This window comes from Elephantulus edwardii, unplaced genomic scaffold, assembly GCF_000299155.1.
Source record: "Elephantulus edwardii isolate Elephantulus edwardi_28Jun2011 unplaced genomic scaffold, EleEdw1.0 scaffold00001, whole genome shotgun sequence".
In the NCBI taxonomy this organism is placed as follows: Eukaryota; Metazoa; Chordata; class Mammalia; order Macroscelidea; family Macroscelididae; genus Elephantulus; species Elephantulus edwardii.
Window position 1 is genome coordinate 14260907 of NW_006399751.1, and position 17765 is coordinate 14278671.

Here is a 17765-nt window from a genome sequence, read left to right on the forward strand (position 1 = left end):
ATGTTTGTATTCTCTTTTGGAATTAATGAAGTATACATTTCAAAATTGTTTACTTTATGTACTTTTCTTTATTAGCCTTCTATTAATACAACAAATATAGATACGTTACTCGTGGCCACAGACCAAACTGAGAGAATTGTGGAGCCACCAGAAAATATTCAAGAGAAAATTGCTTTTATCTTCAATAATCTCTCTCAATCAAATATGACCCAGAAGGTGAGCATGAATAGAAATCTTTACAAATGCTCTTATTTTGTGTCCCTTCAAAATGAGTAGGGTAATAAACTTGTGACGTGTTGCACCTTCTTTTCTTCATTTGCTTTTTTTAAAGTTAGAATTGATAGACTGTTGATGCCAAATTAGTAGTAGTAGTTTTTACAGGTATTAATTAACATAAGTTTAAAATTATTTTTTGAAATCAAGTGATAGAAGGTTTCTTCTCATCTTTAGACATCTCTCAGAAATCATTCAGAGTGTTTTTTAGGTGCCCAGTAATTGAGATAGATCTTTAGTTGTATGCTTGGACAGTACTTAGAAGTTCTAGATTAAGCCAATAAGATTATCTTGAGTCAGTGCGTTTTTTCGATAAATGCAATATAAGGACCGTACATACATTAAGAGATGGTGAGGGATTCTACTAATTGAGCCCTTTAATGTACTTCTTATTCATATAAGCGATTTTGAGCTTTATAGAGAATTTGCAGAGATGGAAATTTAGAGAAACAGTTCTAGGCTGGATGAGATTATAAACTCGATGTCTTCATTTTAACACTGACAGGGACCCTACATGTTTCAGTCCTGGTGACTTAGATTCAGAGATGACTTAGACTAAACATATAATGTAACATATCTCTGATATGGAGAGACAAGGTAGAATACAGGTTAGCACCAGTACTTTTTGTCCTGTAGTTGTTTCACAGAAATACAGCGTTTATGGTAATCTTGTGTCATGTTTATTGACTAGGTTGAAGAGCTAAAGGAAACTGTGAAGGAAGAATTTATGCCTTGGGTTTCACAATACCTTGTTATGAAGAGAGTCAGTATTGAGCCAAACTTTCACAGCCTGTATTCAAACTTCCTTGATACACTGAAGAATCCTGAATTTAACAAGATGGTTCTTAATGAAACTTACAGAAACATCAAAGTAGGTGTTGTTGTCTCTTGTATTTCTTTTCATTATTTCTTTGAATTAGAAAACACTTGATTGCATAGTTGCTCTCATTTAATGGTTTAGTGGTTAAGTGCTTAGCTGCAGGCTACAGAGGTCAGTAGTTCAAATTCATATCTTTCTGGTGGGAGAGAGGAAACAGTGTCTTCCTTGAAGATTTCTATCCTTGGAAAGCCTTTAGGGCAGTCCTGTTTTAACTTAACTACCTGGCTGTCCTTGAATCTGAAGCGGTTCTAAGGTAGCTTTGAGTTAGGTTTTAGATACTTGAAAACAGCTCTAAAACTTGTAAGTTACTAAATTTCTTAAGACGTTAGTATTATAATCTTATATTTTCTCTGAAAATAACACTATTCTAAATTTATTTTCATCATTTCATGCATTATTTTCTATCTTTATTACCTGTACATGTAAACTGTAATATTGTTTGACATATTCTAAAATGGTGTATGTGACATCACCACCCTTTGATTTTTTTTTAAACTTATTTTCCCCACCCTTGCATATTGTTTGTAGTATACCCCTAGTTTCTCCCATTCTCTCTCTTTCTCTTACCATTTTTAATAATTTTATAGAAACTCCTGTATGATTATATACTACTAGTGTACATTTAGGTTGTGAAAACTTGCCATAATGGCAATGTTTCATTACATTTGGATATCTTAATCTTTAAACCATTTGTTACGTCTTTTCTGAGGAAAAACTTAGGAAGTTACAAGTAGATGTGGAAGAACACCTACTTTGCTGAAGAACTTTGTGTATTGGTTAGGAACCCGCACTATTTTTAAACCAGTGAATGGAAATTTTCCCCATTCTTGGTTACGCTATAGTGCTAAAGAATTCCTTAACTCATCCTCTTGCACAGCTGATTCTGTTCCATTCTGCTGTTGCTGTATAGAGTTAAGGGACACAGTTAGTTTAACTTTTATCATCTGGATACAAAGAGTGACTGGGATACATGGAAATTCCCAGATAGTGTGAAGAATAATTTTCCAGATTCACCTATTTAAACAAACCAAATAAAGTAAATAGATTGCATTTTTTAGCTATAGGGAAAGAAATGTATAACCAATATTATGGCATATTTTAGAAAATTATCTTAGTAGTTGCCAGTGTTACATAATGAATTATCTAGATAAATTTAGCTTGCTTTCTTTACAAGGGAGTTCTGGTGGCACAGTCTGGTAACCCAATGGCCATACTTCTCTCAAGGTTAAAATCCGCCAGCGCCTCCAAGGGTATGGGCAGTCTCCTTTTGTGTAATTAATGAGCCTTCAAAAAACCCACTGACAGGTCAGCTGTGAGTCTGTTGCAACCTCACAGCAAAGAGTTTAGCTTTACAAAGAGATTGGGTGTGAGTCTCTTAACCTATCAAAAGTTCTGAATTTTAATATACTTTCCTGTGAGAACATGACCTTTACAGTTTTGTGTACCTTTTAGAATTTAAATTATTTATATGTTGTATACTCTGTTTTTAAAAAATAGATTCTTTTTCAAGTATTATTACTGGGTAATGTAGCATGATCTCAGAATTGCAGGGTAGTGGAATTCTCATATATTTAGTGGATAATGTTCTTGAATAATTCTTATACTCTTAATTACATTATTTTAGGTTCTCTTGACATCTGATAAGGCTGCTGCCAATTTCTCTGATCGTTCTTTGCTGAAGAATTTGGGACATTGGCTAGGAATGATCACATTAGCTAAAAATAAACCCATTCTACACACTGTGAGTTTCATCTGAAGGGTCAGACAATTCAAGGCGGGTTATTTTTATTACTGGAGTTTTTTAAAGATTTGGCATATTTAAAATCTCTGTTTTCTTGTTCTAGGACTTGGATGTGAAATCTTTGCTGCTAGAAGCTTATGTTAAAGGGCAGCAAGAACTGCTCTATGTAGTACCATTTGTTGCCAAAGTGTTAGAATCTAGCATTCGTAGTGTGGTGAGTAGAATGTAAATTTTTTTTAAAATTTATTTAAATTAAAGTTTACAGAGACCTAGGGTTTCCAGTCATTCATTATTGCACTTTTCTCCCTACCGACGCCCTCCTCCCAGATGTAAATTTTTATTGATAACTAATTTGTAAGAGGTTGTTTTAGCACAAGATCACGGGATTATCTACATAGTCCTTCTAAACACAGAGCCTTTTATCCATTATGGGATTCAGTAAGTCCCTAGTTCCAAGGTAGCTTTGCGTTTTCCGAGATACAGGTGGAAGACTTTTGTTATGATTCCATAGAAGTAGTTGCATAAATATTTTTATTATTTTAATTTAAAAATACTTAAGTTTTAATCCAAATTAAAGAGTAATTTTTGGACTGCTTCACAGAAAAACTTTTCTTTAGGTTTTTAGGCCACCAAACCCCTGGACAATGGCAATTATGAATGTATTAGCTGAACTTCATCAGGAACATGACTTAAAGGTAAATTTGTTCTTCTTTATTCCTTAGTACATTTTCTGCCTACAGGTTATTAACACTTCAGTAAAGGCCATATTTTGAGGAAAGCATGATGATAACTGGGTAGGAATTGAGTATATTATGAAGAAAATGAAATTGTAACTTCTTAATATTCTAATCCACTATTGAAATTAATGCAGCTAAACTTGAAGTTTGAGATTGAGGTTCTCTGCAAAAATCTTGCATTAGACATCAATGAGCTAAAACCTGGAAACCTCCTAAAAGATAAAGATCGCCTAAAGAACTTAGATGAACAGCTGTCTGCTCCAAAGAAAGATGTCAAACAGCCTGAAGAACTTGCTCCAATCACCACCACAAGTAAGTGGTCTAGTTATGGAATAGGCTTTTCCCTACCAGAATTCTGAATTGTGATTCCCATGTTTAATGACAAACTACAATTGTCTTACAGTACATGTTGCTGAAATTGGAGTTTTGGTGGATCTTGTAAATTATTTAAAGAGTTATGGTGGCTATACTTCAACTCATTCTGGCTTTCCATAGGCCATTTAACTAAATGTAATTAATCATCTGTTGTCCATACACTCAGTGGGATGAGGATTCAGAAACTAGTGGGCCTGGTTGCCCATGCTGTCTGTAAATTTGGGGATGCTCACCAGGTAGAACTATGAGCGATAGTAGGCTATGTGAACTGGAATTAGCATAGTGGGTATTAGTATTGGTAAATAGGATTAAAATAACCTTGTTTTCTTTACCAGCCCTCAATAACTAAAATTCCTCTTTAAGGGTAGACTTCTGTCATACAGATTGTTCTACAAATGTTGAATAAACTACTATGACACGAGCCTTCTTCATTGATTTGTGTGCTATGAGTCACTGCCACACAAAACATTTTATAGACTTTGTTCAAATCTCTGGTTTAATAACAGAAGATAGAACCTGTTATTCAATTAATAATGCAGTTCATTTACATTAATTACTGACCCAAACCAGTTAATTCTTTAATAGATCCAAGAAGTAATGCTTTTTTTCTCTTTTAACATTTTAGCAACTTCTACGACACCAGCTACCAGCACCTCCTGTACTGCCACTGTTCCACCACAGCCACAATATAGCTACCATGACATCAATGTGTATTCCCTTGCAGGCCTGGCACCACACATTACTTTAAACCCAACAGTAAGTAATCATCTTCGTATACCTGGTTCCTAATTTGTTACAAGTGAAATGTTTGGTCACCTTCTCTTTCCACTTTACTCTAGTGTACTAGCTGTGGGCATTTGTTGTAAAGAGCAGAAATGAAAATACGCTGTGTAATACACTTTAAAGTATAGGAGTAAGAAAATCCAGTACTAATGCCTTTCATTCATAGGGTCGCTATGAATCATTTACAACTCAACAGCACCAAACAACAACAGCAAGATAGTGGCTGAAAGCAAAGAATGCCAGAAAGATGTTTTCTTTTACTGACTATGCAAAAGCTTTTGACTATGTGGATCATAACAGTTAAGACTAACCTTGAAAGGAATGGAAACCCTGGACCACTTAATTGTGCTCATGTGAAACCTATACATTAGGCCAAGAAGCAGTTGTCCAGAAAGAAAAAGTCAGCACTGCATGGTTTAAAATCAAGGAAAGTGTGTGGATCAGGGTTGTATCCTTTTCCCATCTCTATTTAATCTGTATGCTGAGCAGATAATTGAAGAAGCTGGACTGTGTGAGAAGAAGGTGCCATCAGGATAGGAGGAATACTCATCAACAACTTGTTATGTAGATGATGCTACCTTGCTTACAGGAAGTGAAGACAACCTGAAGATCAAGACTATAATTGCTACAAGGATATCAGTTTAAAGACCAAGATGTGCTTGATCCAAGCTTTCCTTTGCACCTGAAAGTTGGACAGTGAATCAGATCACCGACGCCTTGATGCCTTTGAACGTTGGTGTTTTTGAAACATTGACTACCAAAAGAACAAACAAATCTGTCTTAGAATCATTCATGGTGTTCCTTAGAGGCAAGGATGGTGAAACTTCCCTCATCTCACGTACTTTTTACATGTTGTCAAGGAGCGGCCAGTCCTTGGAAAAGATTATCATGCTGGGAAAGGTAGAAGAAGGTCTGCTAAAGAGAGGACAACCCTCAAAGAGATAGATCGGAACGGTGACTGAAACAATGGGCTTGAGCATATTAGAGGTCATGAGGATATATTAGCTTTGAGTCAAGAAGACATTGATTATCCTGTGTCACTAGATGTATTCATTGTTTTTCTCTGTGTGCAACCCATTGCCTAAGTTTATTTAAGTACAAGTTGGCAGTTAATTGATTAGCCTTTAAAACAATTGAAAAATTACTTGTGATTTCTGGAACAAATTGATTTCCATTATTTCCACAATCTTCTGACTATACTTATTTTTCTCCACTTAGATTCCACTGTTCCAAGCCCATCCACAGTTAAAGCAGTGTGTACGTCAAGCAATTGAACGAGCTGTCCAGGAGCTGGTCCATCCTGTAGTGGATAGATCAATTAAGATTGCCATGACTACATGTGAGCAAATAGTCAGGAAAGATTTTGCCCTGGATTCTGAGGAATCTCGAATGCGGATAGCAGCTCATCATATGATGCGTAACTTGACAGCTGGAATGGCCATGATTACTTGCAGGGAGCCTTTGCTCATGAGCATATCTACTAACCTGAAAAATAGTTTTGCCTCGGCCCTTCGTGTGAGTTGGTTATATGCTTGTTACTACAATGCTTTTTACTGATTACCTTTTAGAGTGTATGTTTGCATATAGCAGTGGGCATTACCTTTTAAAAAAAGAAAAATAGGTTTGCATACAGTAATTCATAAATACAATGTTTCTTCATGTACATTTGTGTTTTATACAGTCTTTCATGTACATGGTTTCATACAATCGTATTTTATAAAATTATCATTGATCTGTTCCTATTTTTACTTTGTCTTTTTGAATCCCTGTTGAGACTTTCCTATTCCTTCACGCCAGCCCTCCCACCCCCATCCTTCTGCTAAACTCTACTTCCTGGTGATTTCCACTTTCCTCCTTTTTCTGCTCCCTTTTCCCTTCCCCCTTTTTGGACATTTATCCACAACTTACTAATTATTTGTCTATTTTTACAATAATGCCCTTATGCACTGTTTGCCTTATGAGTTCACTCAGCATAAAAAGACTCTCCCATGTTTATTTTACAAAATTGTTGCATAGTGATTCATTGTGTGAATGTACCACAGTTTCTCAATCCATTTATTTGTTGAGGGGCATTTGGGCTGTTCAGATGTGCATATCTCCATTTGTATCTCAGTTCTAATTTCCTTGGGGGTATATTCTGGACCGTGGAGTGGCTGGTTCATATGTTCATCTTTTTGAGGAAAAGCCAAACTGCTTTCCAAAGTAGTTGCACCATTTTACAGTCTCACCAGCAGTGTATGAGAGTTCTAATCCCCCCACAGCCTCTCCATTTATTGTTTGCTGTCCTGTTAAACTTTGCTACTATCACTGGGGTAAGATAGTATCATCTTGTGGTTTTTGGTTTGGGTTTTTTTGTTGTTGGGGTGGTGGGTTTTGTTTTTTGTGTGTGTTTTGGTGGTTTTTTTTTTTTTTGCTTTTGTTGATTTGGTGTGTTTGCTTAGAAAGTTTGTGTATATTGTTTCACACTGTTCATTCCTCATTGTTGTTTTTATTTGCATCTCTGATTGACAGTGGTTTTAAGCATTTCTTTGTCTATTGGCCATCCAAATGTATCCCTTTGTGAAAACGCTTCCTTTGACTTCTCTCTGATTTGGTTTTGGGTTCTCAGTCTTTTTCCTCTTTGTGGAGGCCCTATAGAAGTGTGTAAGCTTTCATTAGGAGACCCTTATCTGAGATGTCATTGCTAAAGCTTTTTTCCCCTCAGTCTTTTCACCCTTAAAGTTTTTTTATGCACATATTGTTGTTGTTAAGTGCCATTGAGTTGTAGGTGACTCATAGCGACGCTGTGAATGGAAGTCCCCAACACTTGTGTGACTTCCATCCTTTCTCCAGGTTCATAGGGTTTCCGGAGACAAGCCGTTTTGGAAGTGGATGCCACTCCTTCCTAGCTTGTTTTAATTGGGGAGCTCCACCCAACACAGTCCACCATGGGTGACCATTATCACATTTGGCACATCAGTGTCAGTGTTCAGCTTCACAGCAATCACGAGTTACCTCTGTATAGCAAATGGACAGACCAGTGCAATACCACTTAGAAGAATGTTTATGCACATAGAGACTTAATTTTTAAAAGGTCCCATCCATTGATAGTATCATTTCCTGGTTGTGCCTTGAGCATTGATTTTTAGTTTTTTGTTTGTTCGATATTTTCCTTTGAGATTATAATTTTAGAAGGTGAAATATAAACCTCATTTGTTTAGCTTCCTTTCAGATTATAATTTTAGGAGGTGAAGAATCATGCCTGGTTTTTTTCTTCATTGCTGTATCCCTTGCAGTCAGAGGGAGAAAGATGGAAATTCTCTTCTTATGAGAATGAAAATCTCCAAAAACTAAAGCCCAAAAGGGGAAGGGGATGGGTGAAGGAGCTGAAAATCGCAAGGGGGAAATCATTAGGATAACCAAGTTGGCTTGGGTGAATGGTGGCTATGTGAAGGAATTAAGAAAGATCCAAAGGGGACCTGAAAAGAGGAGGTAAAGCAGGCGGACCTCAATGGTGCTGGTTAATTTTACAAAACACAATGTATACGAGTGAATGAAGGAATGAATCAGTCACAGTGTATACAAATTTTATATACATAGCAATATAAAGTGGGGTTGGTTCTGACTTGATGGTACACAAAAGCAACAGTAATATCCCTTGCATAGGAGTTTGGCAGAATGTAAACATCCAGTCATTTGTTGGTTTATAGAAATGAATCAAGCCCTTTTTTATTTCTTTTGGCATTGAAAATTTATTTAAATGATTTTGTATGTGCACATAAGCACATACTTAATCTTTTTTTTTTATCCTTAGGTGTTATGTTTAATAATGCCTTTATTATTTTAATGTGTTTATGTCATTCATAATCATAAGATGCTTAGGACAAAAGTATTTTCCGTTTACAAAGATAGACTTTAAAGGGTCATAGCTAGTGAGTCCTTATAATCAGAGCCAATAGTTAATACTGTGTATAACTCACTGCATTTTAAGTATCATAAACTGTCTGGAAACTTAAAGCTCCTTCCTTTATTTTTGCTTTTAAAAAATACAGACTGCATCTCCACAGCAAAGGGAAATGATGGATCAGGCAGCTGCTCAGTTAGCTCAGGACAATTGTGAATTAGCTTGCTGTTTCATTCAGAAGACTGCAGTGGAAAAAGCAGGCCCTGAAATGGACAAGAGATTAGCAACTGTACGTGTTTGGTATTTTCTTTTTAAGGGTTTGGGGATTTTTCATATTGAAAGAAAGTGCTTTGTAACAAGAACTTCAGTGACTTCTTTTACTTGCAGGAATTTGAGCTGAGGAAACATGCGAGGCAAGAGGGGCGCAGGTACTGTGATCCCGTTGTGCTGACATACCAGGCTGAGCGGATGCCAGAACAAATCAGGTTGAAAGTAAGTAGCAAAGCTTTATGATCTCCTTACTGAGCCTGTTCTGGGTTTGGTTGGTTTTTGTTTTTAAATTTTTTCTTTGATCCTTCTCAAGAAATGAAAGATGCTGAATGTTTTTTAAAAGCACATAATCTGTTTCACCTGAGTAACATTTCATTAAAGGCACATGGGCAGATACGGAAAGTTTACATTTCCCAACAGAGCTGACGTAAGTGCTAAAATAAAGAGCTCATGTGGTCATTATTTTTTTTTCTCACTTAAGACTTCACTACTCACATATTCTGGTGTTCTTTTTTGTACACATTGATTATTGATCTAAGTGGTTAGAAATCTGATCACTTCCCAGCAGCAAAGGACCATTGGCATGATCCAGTTTGTGGCAGTTTCAGTGGAAAAATTTTCATAAATTTAAACAAAGGTGATTCTGATAGGGCTTAGGGCCATGGGCCATGAAGTGTGTGTGCTCATGGTTCTGTTCTCTTATTGTAATGGTTGCCATGACCCTCCTCAGAACCTCTTTCATAATTCTATGACAATGTCTTCTTTCAGAAAAGCTTCCTTTGATATTCTCAAAATAGACTTTTTTTCTCCCCCCCTTGTCTAAGGTTGGTGGTGTGGACCCAAAACAGCTGGCTGTTTATGAAGAGTTTGCACGCAATGTGCCTGGCTTTTTGCCTACGAATGACTTAAGTCAGCCGACTGGATTTTTAGCTCAACCCATGAAGGTAAATACTGGCCTTGGCTTAAATTTAAGCATTTCACAGTTTAATTGCAATGTCTTGCCAATTAATGCATCACTTGCTTCCAGAAACTTTGACATAACAAGGAGGGAACAGATCTGCAGTTGAATATGCTTACTCCTTGTTTCAAATCAGTGTGATGAAAAAAAGAGGACATCTTTTTTATATATTTTATTTAATTCCTGTATTTATAGAGCATTTTATAGAATGGCATGAAGTTTTTTCCCCCTTTGCTGTGTAAGACTAAGTTGCTGACAACTGTTACCTGTTATTCCTGAAATACAGCTGATTCACTTGTTCCAATAAAAGACCTACTTCAAAACCACACATTTACTTGCCATATTTTCCAATCTCACTTAGTTTTTTGCTTGTTTTAGGGTTTGGGTTTTCCCCTCATGGTCATCACACTTTTTTTTTTTTTATGTCATCACACTTTTGAAGATTACTTCTATAATGGCCTCATTTGAGTCTGATTTTTCATGACTGTCCTAATGCCACAAAATTGATGCTGTATTTCTAATAGAGCATACCCAGTTTTGACAGTTGAACTGAGTATATAGCATTTTCCATGGCTTTGAGTACTGCCTTACTTTTTCTAGCCTATATCAGGAAGCTGATTACATGCCACAAGTATAGAAGTTTGTTATTGATGAGGCTTTTTCTTGTTTAATCATGGTGGTATCTACCATGCTTTATATTGTCAAGTGAAACTTCCCTCTTCCTGCCTTCACTGTATTACCTCGTAGTATTAAGAACAAATAGTTAAGGAAAGCATATTGAAATCTTCCTACCATGTTTTAAAAAAAGATTAATCAAAACCCAGAGGTAAGCATATACCAGTAGTCTTTTTGTTTGGTACATGTGTCAATTTTGAAACATCTAAAAAATTTTTTCTCTTTCTCTTGGTTTATATCCTGAAACAGCAAGCTTGGGCAACAGATGATGTAGCTCAGATTTATGATAAGTGCATTACAGAATTAGAGCAGCATCTGCATGCTGTGCCACCAACTTTGACCATGAACCCTCAAGCTCAAGCTCTTAGAAGTCTTTTGGAGGTTGTAGTATTATCTCGAAACTCTCGGGATGCCATAGCTGCTCTTGGATTGCTTCAGAAGGTTGGTTCTTAAGCTATTAATTTTAAAGAAGGGAACATTTGAATTTTTTTTTTCCTCTTTTTTTTCTTTTGGTTTTGTTTTTGTGGTGTGTTTTTGGATTTTTGTTTTGAGGGTTTCCCCACCCTTTGTTTTGTTGTGGGCTTTTTGTTCCTAGGGTTTTTTGCAGGGGTTATGTTTTGGGTTTGGTTGGTTTTTTTTTGTTTTTGTGTTTTTTTTTTGGGAGGGGGTATTTTGATGTTGGTTTTTTTGTTTTGTTTCTCTTTTTGGTTTGGTGGTTTTTTGTTTTGTTATGGTTTTTATTTTCCATGACAAAAATTTTATATTTAGAGTTAGCCAGGTGGGCTCAGTTTACATGATCCCAGTTTTGTTGGTAATATCCAAAGCATCATAGTCAGGAACAAGTCACACAGTGACCACCTTCTGTATATCACACCTAATCAAGATGTTGACCTTGGCCACGTTAATGTCATAGAGCTTCTTCACAGCTTGTTTGTTTGGTGCTTATTGCCCTTGACAGTCACAGTGAGCTCAAGTGTATCGTGTTCTATCTTTTCATGGCTGACTCAGTGGTCAAGGGAAACTTACATAAGCTGCTTATGCAGATGGACACAACTTGCTGTAAGTGAGGAGTACTTGAAGAACTTGGTATAGGAGATCAAAGAATACACCGTCAGTATGGATTGCATGTCAACGTCAAGAAAACAAAAATTCTTGCTATTGGACCTGTAGGCAACATCGTTGATAGATGGAGAAAAGATTGGATCTTCAGTCAACACCCATGGTACTAGCAGTCAGGAAATAGGAAGAGATACTGTACTGGGAAAGTCTGCAGTCGGGAACTTCTCCAAATTTTTTAGGCATAATGATGTCATTTTGAGGACTAAGGTGTGTCTAATTCAGGCCATGGTCTTTCTGATTACTTGCTATGCATCTGAGAGCTGTACAGTGACTAAGGATGACAAGAAAAGAATTGATGCCTTGAGCAGTGGTGTTGGAGAAGAGCACTGACCATCCTATGGACTGCCAAAAGAACAAAAAAAAATATGTCTTCGAGAAAGTGCAGCCAGAGTGCCTTTTGAAGGAAAGATGATGTTACTAGGAGAGGCTGTTCATTAGAGAGGGACATCATGCTTGGAAAAGGAGAGGAAGACCTTCCACCAGGTATATTGACAACAGTGACATCAATGGTTTCTAGTGTGAGAATGGCACAAGATAGGACAGGTTTAAGATCTGTTGTTCATAGGATCGCTATGGATTGTACTCGAGAGCACTTGACCTAGTTAGTTACACAGTGAGACATAAAGAGCTTAAAAATTAATAAAAGCTCTGCTTATATAAGCAGTTGAGTTTATTACAGAAGTTAGTATAGTCATGAAAATTACAAATGGGAAGGATTTTCTGATGATAACATTGAAGGCACTTTGAAGAATAGCCATTTAGTTTCTGAAGCACAAGATGGTGAGTGCCTAGTTAGGACTCCCTGATAATGACGAATGCAGAGTGAGCATGGACTAAGTTTGTGTGTTAGAGGAGTGGAAAAAAAAATACTTCGGAGAATAGAGAACTTGCTGGTGTTAGGATTATAAAGCATCCTGTAATTTGGATTTAAGTTTGGTTTCAGTCCTAAATCATTAGCTAAGTTTCCATATTGTCTTTTGTTCTAAGCACACTCCTTTTCCTTCAGGCTGTAGAGGGATTGCTAGATGCTACAAGTGGAGCTGATGCCGACCTACTGCTGCGTTACAGAGAATGCCACCTTTTGGTCCTAAAAGCTCTGCAAGATGGTCGGGCCTATGGTTCTCCATGGTGTAACAAACAGATCACAAGGTCAGTGCCTATCGTAGGAGAATAGTCATTGTTCATTTGCTTTTATTAATCATGCATAACCTTTCTTCTGTCCAGCATTTTCCCTTTTATCCAGGGTTTTGAACCGTTTCTTCCTTGCTCAGTCATGGTTGACAGAGCAAATCTAAATTTATAAAATGTGAGTGAAACAAAAGGATATGGAACATTGTTTTTTTAAAAGAAAAAGGAACAATGCCCTTCTAGAAATGTAATCTCTTAGAAACCAAGGATAAGCAACCACAGCTCTAGACTAGGAGATTGATAAATAACATGCCTCACTCAAAGATGAAGGTGGCTGACTTCATTTTTTTGAATGTGTGTTGCTTTTCCCCACTCCTGGCAATAATCCAAAATTTCTCACATCAGGCTCCTAAAAGAGTTTGTCATAACTCTTCTAGATCTTCAATTCCAATACTTTAACCTATAATTTTTCTCATTTTGGCTTTTGCTTTGTTTCACCCAGATTTTAAAAATAAGAGCTTGTTCTGATTTAATTGCATTAATCATGACTGAACTGGTTTACAATATTTAGAAGTCCTACCAGAAGCCATATGGAACATAAGGGATAAGGAAGTTTTTTTTTTAAAGGAATTTCTAATTGTGAGTGCTAAGAATGATTTTATGGGTTGCCTCTTTTTCTGGTGCTAACCTTCCCATGATAGAAAAACCTGTGTTTGGGTTTGAGGAATAAATGTAGGTCATTTGTTTTAAAAGGTTTTGATGATCTCATCACTCTGGTAATCCCATATATACAATTTTTTAAAATGGTTTTGTTTTCGTTGCTTAGAAAATGAAGCTCTAAACACTCTTCTTCCAGTGTTTTATTATTTTGAGACTTAAATGCTTTGATTTGCACATTGCTCTCAGTGTGTCCTCAATTTGGTCTAAAAATCACCATTTAAGACAGTCATGTGACTTTTAGTATGATTAAACATGTGTGAATAAAAAATACTGGCTTTTTGTAGGTGCCTAATTGAATGCCGGGATGAATATAAATATAATGTTGAGGCTGTGGAGTTGTTAATTCGTAATCATCTAGTTAATATGCAGCAGTATGATCTTCACCTTGCTCAGGTATGAAAAGTATTTATCTAAACAGATATAAAGACTTATTAGGACTGTATTACCATTTTTACACTGTGTTTTCTATATTGCCAGTCAATGGAGAATGGTCTAAACTATATGGCTGTGGCATTTGCTATGCAGTTGGTAAAAATCCTGCTTGTAGATGAAAGGACTGTTGCCCATGTTACTGAGGCAGATCTGTTCCACACCATTGAAACCCTGATGAGGATTAACGCTCACTCTAGAGGAAATGCTCCAGAAGGGTGAGGATGAAATTTTTTGTGTTCAACAGACTCTGGAAAATAACGAAGTTTCGTATTGAAGATGCAAGCTCACTAACATTTCCTGTTGTAGCTGCTTTACCTGCAACATATGGGGAGCTTTAGTGAGCCTAATATAATACTTTGTAGGAAAAAAACCCTGCCTACAAGAAAGACAGGGAAATAGGCATGCTGTGTTAAATCTGAATATCAGCTCCATTTCAACAGGCAAATTTATTTTTGTCTAGAAGTAGTTTATTAACTCAGCTCCAGTCATTTATCTAATGTCTTTATAAATAAGCAGAATGAAGACACCAATAAAGTAACAAAATATAAGGATTAAACCCCTTGACATTGAGTCTGTTCCAATTCAGAGCAGCTCTTTATGATAAGGGTGTAACTACCCTCAGGTTTCAGGGTTACGATTTTCACAGACTCTTCTCCCCACAGAGGTGACTAATGGCGTTCAACCTCTGACCTTTTGGTTAGCAGCTGAGTACTTTAGCCATTGTATGACTGTGGCCCCATAAGAACAGAGTTTTATGTAAATATGGAAGTGGTAAAGTGAAATGACTATGATTCTGTGGTTTCTGTTAAATTAACAGTTGTATGTCTCTGAAATCACACCCATGAGTAGACTGATTTTTCACTCTGTTGTACTAGATTACCCCAGCTGATGGAAGTGGTACGATCCAACTATGAAGCAATGATTGATCGTGCTCATGGAGGTCCTAACTTTATGATGCATTCTGGGATCTCTCAAGCCTCAGAGTATGACGATCCTCCAGGCCTGAGGGAAAAGGCAGAATATCTTCTGAGGGAATGGGTGAATCTCTACCATTCAGCAGCAGCTGGCCGTGACAGTACCAAAGCTTTCTCTGCGTTTGTTGGACAGGTAGAGCTTTTGGAAAGAAAGGTGCTTTTTATTCAACATAAGTAAGGTGTGATGCCTCCAATATTAAAGCTCAGTAATATGTATACATGTGGGCAGACAGTTACCTCCATACTCATGCAAACCAAAAATGTCATTATCTGTTAAATTGATATAACCTAGTATTTCCCACAAATTTAGTTGTATTTATCCCATCAGTATTTTTCCTATTCAGCTGTCACAGCTTCAGAATACAGTGGATCATGAAATTGCCAAATGATAATCTACAATTACTGTGTTATATGCTAATACAAATAGAAAAACTCTCATGATAAAAATAACTTAAACTCAACCAATAAGAATTTAGTAAAAAGTAGAACATTTTATTGTATTTTCTAAATTAGTTGCTTATCTACTTAAACTTATTAGGAAATAGTTTGGAGTATTTATTTTCACTTAATTTTCTCTGAATGGAATTTAGAGTTTCAATATTGGTAACCAAACTCTGAACTAAAGGTCAGGTTGTCAGGAATCAGGTGAACAATATAGACATGAATTTAGAAAGATGTCCTTATTCTGGTTTTGATTATTACTTGCTGCTTCGATCCACTGTAAGAGACTAGGGCCAGCAGTAAGTCACTGTGTCCCTAATCACATGATGAGAGTATTATTCTAGAGACTGAGACCAGAGGTCAAGTGTGCCACCAAAAAAAGATCTCACATTAATTCTGTTTTCAAATAAATGACAATTGAATGGGAAGAGCTGATTTGAATTTAAAAAAATAATAAATAATAAAATTTAAATCAGAATTACTTTTCAAAGATGAATATTGCTTAAACACTATTCGAATTTTGTAAATTAGTATTTTTTTTTAAAAAAAAGATAAATGTTGCTTAGTAAATCGTATTCAGTTTACCCACTAAAGGAATCCAAGGAAGAACACACACCATCAAAAAAAGCTGATCCATAGTTTTGATTATTGATTTGGTTGAAAGAAATTGAAATCCTTGGATTTTGTGATCATTGTTATTTCATGGGTATGGATGTGGCATCTGTCACAGCTGGCTTATTTGCTCTCATTTCTTCTCTCCATATGATACAGATAATGCACTACACTTGTCTGTTTCTCTTTGCACATTTTTTAAGAATTTGCTTTTCTTGTAGTAGAAGCCCTAATTTCCTTTTTTGATTTCTGTTAGTTTTTCTACTAATTCAATTTTCTTTTTTTAATCAAAGGAGAGCTAAAATTATTTTACAAATATAAAATGCCATATATAGATTCTTTTTAAAATATGTCTTTTTCTACAGTATATTAATGTTGTATAATAACTTATTGCATTAAAATACCTCTATATGAATTGTTGAGTGTTTTAACTTAATGCTTGTATCTTGCAAAAATCGTTATTTAGAGGATAAACCAGTTGGAGTTTAAAAAAACCTTAACTCTAAGGGGAGCTCTGGTGGCCTAGTGGTAAGGAGCTGCAACTACAATCCCAGAGGCACACGGTTCGAATCCACCAGATGCTCTGCCGGGAAAAGCAGGGACAGTCTCCCCCTGTACCAGTCAGATCTGATTTGACAGTACACTCACAAAAAAATTAACAAACAAACAAAAAAACTTTAACTCTATTTTTATTATTATTTAATTGGAGAAAATGATCTTAAATTCTGTGAAAAAGTGTGTTTAACTTAGTCTCCTTCTCATGGGAAAGTCACCTTTCCCACAGTCCAGGATGGATTATAAGTGATTTCTGTTTACCTAGATCGTTTTCTAAGTAATTTGACATGGACTCTGTTCCAAATCACCATATTTCTCATGGACCTATGTTACCTCCATTAAGTTTCAAACACAGGAACTCTGTACTGGTTCCTTAGCAGGGAAGTCATTCTCTGAGAGACGGTTTTTGCAAAATGAGAATGTTAAGTGTGATAATAGAAACAAATGAAAGCATAGTTATTACACCTGAATAATAAAACTGTAAGGATCTTGTTCTTATGTGTTATCTCATTGTTTCCTTTATGCTTTTGTTACCATGGTAGATGCACCAGCAAGGAATCCTGAAGACTGATGACCTCATAACAAGGTTCTTTCGTCTCTGTACAGAAATGTGTGTTGAAATCAGTTACCGTGCTCAGGCAGAGCAGCAGCACAACCCTGCTGCTAATCCCACCATGATCCGAGCCAAGTGTTATCACAACCTGGATGCCTTTGTCCGCCTCATTGCACTACTTGTAAAGCACTCAGGGGAGGCCACCAATACTGTTACAAAGATCAATCTGCTCAACAAGGTCTGACATCTTTTTTTTTGCATTGGTCATGGTATATAGCTGGAGTCTGCGTTGCTGTTGTTGTTTAATCCTGTTAGGCCTAGCCTTCTCCTGATCATTTTGTGGTGGTCTCTTTTTTTGTCTTCATATTTATAACAAAATAATTCCTAGTTTATTTCAGTGTATTGATGTTAATGACACTAAACTAGTACAAGGTTTATCACAAATGTATAGCATGGCTAGAAGTGTCCACCATTGCAGGTAGAATGGCATCTTAGATAAGATTGTAGTTGTTGACTTAATATTTTCTGAAAGGAAACAAAACAACGTTTCTCTTGATTTACATTGTAATTAAACATTGTTGGAAAGATAATGAGTCAAAAGTAAAACATTGCCAGATTTGTTAAGTGTGAAAATGCATTTAGAGTTTCGTCTATGT

General features: G+C 36.3%; 1 protein-coding gene across 2 annotated transcripts in view; it reads left to right on the forward strand.

Moving 5' to 3' along the window:
* The window catches only part of CNOT1 (CCR4-NOT transcription complex, subunit 1), a 100005-nt gene that overhangs the window by 72973 nt on the left and 9267 nt on the right, over window positions 1-17765 (forward strand). For both annotated transcript variants that reach the window (XM_006878723.1, XM_006878724.1), the window contains exons 24-40: window positions 76-216; window positions 965-1144; window positions 2778-2894; window positions 2998-3108; window positions 3512-3589; window positions 3766-3943; window positions 4632-4762; window positions 6008-6304; window positions 8821-8961; window positions 9060-9164; window positions 9767-9886; window positions 10825-11016; window positions 12701-12843; window positions 13827-13935; window positions 14020-14189; window positions 14850-15081; window positions 17099-17347. In XM_006878723.1, coding sequence (XP_006878785.1) covers window positions 76-216; window positions 965-1144; window positions 2778-2894; window positions 2998-3108; window positions 3512-3589; window positions 3766-3943; window positions 4632-4762; window positions 6008-6304; window positions 8821-8961; window positions 9060-9164; window positions 9767-9886; window positions 10825-11016; window positions 12701-12843; window positions 13827-13935; window positions 14020-14189; window positions 14850-15081; window positions 17099-17347 — 2694 coding nt within the window. The remainder of the gene's footprint in view (window positions 1-75; window positions 217-964; window positions 1145-2777; window positions 2895-2997; window positions 3109-3511; window positions 3590-3765; window positions 3944-4631; window positions 4763-6007; window positions 6305-8820; window positions 8962-9059; window positions 9165-9766; window positions 9887-10824; window positions 11017-12700; window positions 12844-13826; window positions 13936-14019; window positions 14190-14849; window positions 15082-17098; window positions 17348-17765) is intronic.